The sequence below is a fragment of the Vicia villosa genome, linkage group LG2 (genome assembly GCF_029867415.1).
Source record: "Vicia villosa cultivar HV-30 ecotype Madison, WI linkage group LG2, Vvil1.0, whole genome shotgun sequence".
NCBI classification, from domain to species: domain Eukaryota; kingdom Viridiplantae; phylum Streptophyta; class Magnoliopsida; order Fabales; family Fabaceae; genus Vicia; species Vicia villosa.
This window is the reverse complement of record NC_081181.1, coordinates 217,723,878-217,731,625: the sequence shown is the minus strand read 5'-3', so window position 1 is coordinate 217,731,625 and position 7,748 is coordinate 217,723,878. Positions and strand designations below refer to the sequence as shown.

Genomic DNA, 7,748 nt, shown 5'->3' with positions numbered 1-7,748 from the left:
GAGATTTCTAACGAAGGGAGTACTACCTGGATTACAATTTTAGGGTTTAGGAAGCCAACAAATCTAAGTATAGTTTACAAGTCACTTACTTGCAACCAAATAAACTACTTCTAAATGATGAACTACATTCACATTATTAACATCTACCTTTTAAGTTGATTATTTATTTCTGTCAAATTTCATAAAATCTAAACATTACAACCAAATAATGTTTTTTTTTCATAACTTTTTTTACATTGAAAAGTAATGTTAATGTTTTAAGATGAGAAATGCAAACATCCATATAAAACTTATTTGTAACATGAAAAGTACAAATTTTAAACTGTGTTGCTATTTGAATTTCATTTTACTGATACTTTATTGTAACAATTTAGTTAAGCGCAAGCAGGTAATTGTCTAGCATTATAATACACGCTTTTTTACTCGACCATTAAAATACATGCTTTTCTTACTCAAACATTAGAATACATGCTTAGTAATGTATAAATTGTAAAATATTCCAGAACAATACATCAATATGATAGAATTCATTAATTAAGTACATTATATTTGTATTTTATAAAACTATTCTATTAAAAGTACACATGCCAAATTTTAAGCTTGATGTCAACAGTTAATCTCTGATGCTAAGTCAACAAATATTTTAAAATGGATTTTTTGCAGACATTTTTAAAACATAATAAAATTCTTCGGCAAAAAAAAAAAGGCAAAAATTTGAGTTTTAGGTTCATATTTGTTAGTGTCACTTATTTTTATGGGATGAAAATCAAAACTTAAGCATTCATTCAAGAAATACTCAAGAGAAGTGATGCCGGTTCACATCTGTGAGTACAAAATCTCAAATCCCCCACCTCATAATCCAGTGTTGCAAGGAATGTATGTCATTCTTTGAGCCAGTACATACATTTATAAAAAATTGAAATATAATATATATCCTCTAAAAAAGGGGCTAAAAGAAGCACGAGGCACAAGTAATAATAAGAAATATAGAAGAGGAATGATTTGTGGAACCAATACAAGTAAAATGAACTGTATTAACAGAAGAAGCCTTTTCATGGTAAAGCTTTGTCAGGAAATCGACCCCTTAAGCATCTTTTTTATATACTTGTAGGGTCAATTCACAACTTGTTGTAGCTTTCCTCAATAAAATGAACGACAGACAACAATTCACTCAATAAAAAGTAAGAGACTTTATAGAATTTTACCACCAAGATAACCTGATCGAGAGTGTCGGCTGCTAATACTGTACCTTCTCGTCGTTGAAATTCATGCTCTCAATACCTCGGAGAGTTGACTCAAAATTCTTTATGTTTGATGTGTTTCTGCTGGAAGATGTTCCTTTGAGCTCCGATGATGTGATAGGTGAATTTCTTTGAGCACCAGAGGTTTTAAGGAGTGATCCAGGACTACCATCCCTTGTAAGAGGAAGAGAGGGATCAATTTCACTGCCAACAACTGCATCACGACTGTTGGAAACAGCACCTACTCGTCTTGTAGATCCACTTGGTCGGAAGAAATTAGAACTAGACAACTACATAAACCATACACAAAATGTCAAAAATAACATGAAAACTAGCGGCAATATAATTATTTGTGTATTGTGTCAAGCAGGCAATGTCATAAATGACTAAAATCTTTACTATCCTCTAACAAATGCATACAATACCTCATTAACCCCGAAAGTACAAACATGTTTGGTTTCTTTTAGCCGGAAAACAGGAACCAGAGTATATTCCTAGCACAAAATGCTTAGATGTATAATATCTAAAACGGAGATGTTACTTTTCTAAAACAAAGATGGCCTCAGAAGAATATTTGCATTAATTGTTTATCGTATGCTTCAATTGTGCATAGACAGACAAATGTAACAGTCAATACTTTATCATTCTAGTTATCACTAGAAGAATCAACGCAAAAAATCATAGCTTCATAATTTCTTTTCCGACTTGGATAAATGGGAAATGACGTTCATTTTCTTCAATGAGAAAGGTAGCATGAAAGAAATAAATGAATATAATGCAAACACATATAACATAATTTTTTTCAGCTTTCTGCAAGAAACTCAGTCATAAGCAGTCCTATAAATGAATATACTGACCATAGCATCTTTAGATGCAGAGTCACTTGGAACCGGGGCTTTTTGTCTAGATAAGTTTACATCATTTGCAATGGGTCCAGAGTTTCTTCTACGAGCAGGATCTGATGAAGACCAACCAGCATGTCTACTCTCTTCCCCACCTAAGCAGAAATTTCCACATAAAAATGAAAAGCTGAGATAAATGACAAAACATAAAAGAACACAAAATTTACATAGAATATCTAATAGATTGTTGAGTTAATAAAGTAAGAAACCACACTTAAATAATAGACCAGGTTCATAAAAATAAAATATATAAATTTTACCCGTTGGTCTATCAGCAGCACTCACAACAGCTGGTGGTATGCCAGAACTTGGCCCAGCACCAGAACCCTGCAATATATCATTTTCCGTAAGACAAACAAACGTAAACAACAGAACAATTAATGCAACCAGATAGCACACCCCCACTTACAACGGCACGTGAAGGAGGAGTGGCAATTTGAGATTGCTGATACTTCAAAATGGTCCAATCAAAGACATAATCAAACTGGAACCCTGGAGCAACAAAAGAACACCAGACATAACATATAAGCGACATTAAAATGTAAAACATGACCACACCGTCTAGGTATCGAAGACCTTTAATTTCAAAGTAAAATATAGATAGGAAAACAAAGAGGCTTAAACCTTCACGAATGAAAAGGTCACGAAAAAGCCTTTTCAAATATGCATAATCTGGTTTATCATCAAACCGCAACGACCGACAGTAATGGAAGTACGAAGCAAATTCTGAGGGGTAGCCACGACACAAGGACTAACAAAAAAGCAAGCCATATTTTATTAGGATAAACAAAACATAGTATGTACCAAAATAATATTTATAATACAGCTTTACCTCAATAGAAGTCGAAACTTTTTTCTCGCTGATTTTTTCATACTTCTGTTTCTTAGTACCTGCTTTCAATCCCTGCCATGGAAGACTGTAGAAATACCAAGTATAAATAATTAAATTAAAAGCAGTTGATAAAGAAGATAAAACAACATAATAGCAAGGATAATCACCTTCCTCTCAAAAAGTACATAAGAACATATCCAAGTGATTCTAAGTCGTCCCTACGGCTTTGCTCTGAAAAATAATGATCAGACATGTCCAAAGTTCAGAAAGCAATAGATGCGAAGGCAGGTTAGTTGTATGAAGAGATGCATTGAGAACATACCAATTCCAAGATGTGTATTCATACTAGCATATCTAGCAGTTCCTGTCAAATTTTTATTCTCTCTGAAAAGGATTATAAGCAACTAAAATTCAGAGAAACCCCACAAATAAATTTATTCTTAAGAACTACAATACAATAACCAAGTAGCATTTACATAACTAGATTGAAAGTTATAATAAAATAACAAATTAAGTAAAATAAAATAAAGATGAATAACACAATCAACACAACAACTAAGCCTTTTCCAATTAGGTAAGATCGACTCCATGAATCAATTGACGCCATAAAGTCCTATCACATATTAAGTCCAAAACAAGATCCTCTAAATCTCTCTTAATGGCTTGTCCTACAGTTTTCTTTCGCCTCCCTCTATCTCTAGTTATAAGACTACCCTCCAGCTGTTCAACCCTTCTCACCAGCAATTCTACATATTTCTACATACACATACAGATTACCCATGACCTAGTCATTTTCTCTTATAATGGAGAATACCTTAAATTTCTTTCTGGTGATTGTAACAGCCTTTAGAGAAGTTACTTATTGATATTATACAAGTATTTTAGTATTAACAACATCTTGTTGTACACGAATTACAGAAGTAGAAACTAGCACCCGCAATTGCAACAAAAAATATCTAGATTTGATTATTGTCTTGTAGACCTATCAATTCTCATATAACTTATTACAATGGTGGGTACATTAAACTCTTCCAACAATTATCTGTTACACATCCACATTTGGTAGTAAATAGATTTGTCAATAGTATTCTAAACCTCAGAGCTCTAGAGCAAAATAGATTACTTTGGCATCTTCTAACAATGCAGACAAGAAAATCAATTCTGTATAAAATATAAAACCAGAGGCGCAACCCAATGCTGCCACCCGACATTAAAGCTAATACTCTTTTATTAGAAACCATTCCCAATGAATAGTCAGGTCAGGGTCATGCAACCAACAATACTTTGCATTTTCAGATATATTGCATTTGCCATTATCAGTTTACGGTAGTCCTAATTTCCTTTAGTAAAAATTTGTTTCAACAGTGCCATTACAGATAAATTCGGAAAAACCAAGTAAAAAATGATACAAAATACCTGTAAGGAATATGCTGATGGGTAGAGGTGTCTCTGTATTTTTTAGCGAGACCAAAGTCAATGGCATAAACCTACAAAAGAAGTAAATTTGAAAAGGATAAATCCAATCCAAGAATTAAACAGAAAGGCAGAAAAAAAGGAATTGAAAAAGCAATGGTTTAACTAATACTTGATTAGCACGCCTCCCCAAACCCATCAGGAAGTTGTCTGGCTTGATGTCCCTATGTAAAAATGATTTGGAATGAATATATTCAACTCGATTTATCTGCAAATTGTTCAAGATTTCCCCATATTAAGAATTAAGTGAAAGAAAACTAAGAAATTTACTAAGAAATAAAGGAAATCCTACCATCTGATCAGCAAGCATGAGAACGGTTTTAAGGGACAATTTGCGACTACAAAAACTGAATAAATCCTCGAGACTAGGTCCTAGTAAATCCATCACAAGAACATTGTACTCTCCTTCAACACCAAACCATCTCACATTTGGGATACCAGCTGCCAAATACAGATAGACAACCGAAAACATTAAAACTGAGTAAAATGAAGTCTAAAATGGTAAACAAAAAAGGAAAGATAGAAATTCAGTAAGATAGGAGATTACTTCCTCCTTGAAGTACTTTATACAACTTTGATTCATACAACAATTGAGGATGTTTGGTTTTGACATTTTCCTGAATCCAAAAGCAATGAGAAAGAGAGAAATATCAATTAAACACGTCCCTAATCCTCAACAATCAGCACTATTCTTCAATAAGTCAATTATCATCAATGTCACGACAAATCAAGATAGATCACATTATGCATAAATAAATAGCCAAGTCAAAGGCCTCTTTAAAGTTATGGAACTAATGCACAAAGGATGAATTTAACTAATTAACACAAGTGAACGAACAATGCACGCCTATTCAAACAAAAACCATTTGTTCTGCCAGCATGGACATGAATACACTCACTTTAGGTGTGTTCATATTACAAGGAGAGAGAAATAATTAAGATAAAACCGAAAATCAAAAAGAATGTATACTTGGAATATAAGTGTCTAAACTCTAATGTCAAATTAATACGTCTAAAAAACATTTCCTTTGTTCTAGAAACTCTACCACACAAACCTTAAAGCACACCTTCATTATTTCACTTTTATACACTCATCAATATTGAACAATATACAACACTAGTAATAGTATAAACAATTTTCCAACAAAAGATGACAAACATTAAAATCACACCTTAATGAGCTAAAATAACCCTCACCACCCAACAACTAAATTGTGCTTTAGAATCACATAAATGAAAAATTAAGGTAAATTTTTTTCCAAATTAAAGAAAGTATAACATAATATCAATACTCACAAGCTTGATTGCAACCTCTTCATTTGTCTGAATATTTGTACCTGAATTTTGGAAGAAAGACAAAAATTCAAAGTTAAATAGAAAACATAAACTATAGATAATTCGTACAGCAACAAAAACAAATCACAAATTGAAGGAAACACATGATACCGAGATAGATCTCGCCGAAGGATCCGCTACCAATCTTGCGTCCAAGACGAAATTTGTTCCCAATACGAGGCTCCATTCGATCGGTTCAAAACCCTAGGATGCGAGAACAAAACCCTAGAAATTGGGAAATTGAGAATCGGAAATTGAAAATGGATGGAGTTGGAAGTCGGTGTAGCTGAAGAGAGTCGGAAGGGGAAAGGGAATGGGATAGGAACGAGAAATGAAGAAAAGTTAGGGACAAAAATGGAAGAAAAAAGTTTCTATCTCTGAAATGAAGGTGATTATTAGGGTAGAGAGAGAGAGAGAGGGGGATCGTGATGATGCCTCTCCTCTCCTCACGCTCAAGCTTTCACATCCAAACGTATTTTCTTTTCTTACTTTTGCCTCAAGTCAGCAACTACATCAAACGACGTAGCTTTGGTTTTGTACTATTGGACTAAACAATGAATTTACTTATGCTATCTACTATTTTTTAGTAAATGAGTATATATAAATGGTGGAGATTATGAGTGAATCTTTTTTTTCTCTCTCCTGTATCTTGAAATAAATGAAGTAGGAGAGAGAAAAAAAAGATTCACTCATAATCTCCACCATTTATTTTAAAATCCAATGGTTCGGATTCAGTCTCATATTCTCATATAAATATGTCATTCTCATATGATATGCCCTATATATATATATATATATATATATATATATATATATATATATATATATATATATATATATATATATATATATATATATATATATATATATATATATATATATATATATATATATATATATATATATATATATATATATATATATATATATATATATAAAGTTGAAAAGATACAATATAAAAATATTTTTCTCTCTTCTCTTTTATCTTATTTTTATTTATTTTATAATAGAAAAGATACAATATTTTTTTATTTGGAGTTATAATGAAGAAAGTTGAAAAAATTATATCATAGATTGAAATATAGTCACTCTAAAAAATATGAGAGGATTTGAGAAATTTAAAGTACATAAATGACATTTGTTTAATGTAATTAGGATGGACTTTGAATTAGGGGTGTGCAAAAATTTGATTAACTGAACCATATTCTCAAACTGAATTGCATTGAACCACAAAAAACTTGAATCATTTAAATGGTTTATGAACTGAACCATATATTATAAACAATCCAGTTAACCAAATTTAAGTTAAAAACCAGTTTAAACTGTTTAACTAATTGTTTTTAAAAACATCATAAATATTTTTTTAATTAAAAAAATTTTGATTAATTTTTTAAAAAAAATAATGTTTAAAAATAATTTTTTTAAATTAAAAAAAAAACAAAAAATTATAGATTTTTTCGAGTTTTTTTTATTCGGAACATAAAAAAAGAAAAGATATAAATATTTTTTTCTTCCAAAAATAAAGAAACTTTTTTTTAATTATTTTTTTAGAAAATTAAAAAAAAATAGCTTTTAACTACTTGTACACCAACATGAAAAAAATACAATATATGTGAATTAAAAAAAACAAAATATACATAATAACTACTATTCACAGTATAAAAAGTTATATATTATTAATTCAATTCATATTACATTTAAAATTTATAAAATTATAATCATTTATTAGTTGAATTAACGATAATATTTATAACTAAAAGAAAATATTTATTTATATTAGAGTAACCATATAAAATATCTAGTATCAGACACCCACAAGAAGTTAGGAAGAAAGAAGAAAGTATTTGGAGCCTATAGTTAAAGAAAAAAATTTCATAACCAATATGAAAAAAAAAAAAACTTCACGAAATAAAATAACTTCACAAACTGTGCGAGTTGTTTGCAATACGGTAAAAAAAAACTTCA

The 7,748-nt window shown here is 30.7% G+C and overlaps 1 protein-coding gene across 1 annotated transcript; it reads right to left on the bottom strand.

The window, feature by feature from the left end:
* Positions 1 to 950: 950 nt before the first annotated feature.
* LOC131653918 (casein kinase 1-like protein 2) lies at positions 951 to 6,257 on the bottom strand. The gene is made up of 14 exons (XM_058924262.1): positions 5,895 to 6,257; positions 5,745 to 5,785; positions 4,996 to 5,065; positions 4,741 to 4,889; positions 4,561 to 4,656; positions 4,392 to 4,462; positions 3,298 to 3,359; positions 3,143 to 3,206; positions 2,976 to 3,060; positions 2,768 to 2,894; positions 2,553 to 2,635; positions 2,404 to 2,470; positions 2,099 to 2,238; positions 951 to 1,531 (listed from the first exon to the last, which is right to left on the bottom strand). The coding sequence occupies exons 1-14, from the start codon at positions 5,968 to 5,970 to the stop codon at positions 1,238 to 1,240; spliced, it is 1,425 nt and encodes a 474-aa protein (XP_058780245.1). The 5' UTR covers positions 5,971 to 6,257; the 3' UTR covers positions 951 to 1,237.
* Positions 6,258 to 7,748: the final 1,491 nt, after the last annotated feature.

Bases quoted from the DNA above. Each gene is read 5' to 3' on its own strand.
- LOC131653918 (XM_058924262.1), bottom strand. From the start codon at position 5,970: ATGGAGCCTCGTATTGGGAACAAATTTCGTCTTGGACGCAAGATTGGT. The intron at 5,066-5,744 runs GTGAGTATTGAT...TTTTGGATTCAG, and splicing joins AAGAGGTTGCAATCAAGCTT to GAAAATGTCAAAACCAAACA. The intron at 2,239-2,403 runs GTAAAATTTATA...ATTTCTGCTTAG, and splicing joins TGCTGCTGATAGACCAACGG to GTGGGGAAGAGAGTAGACAT.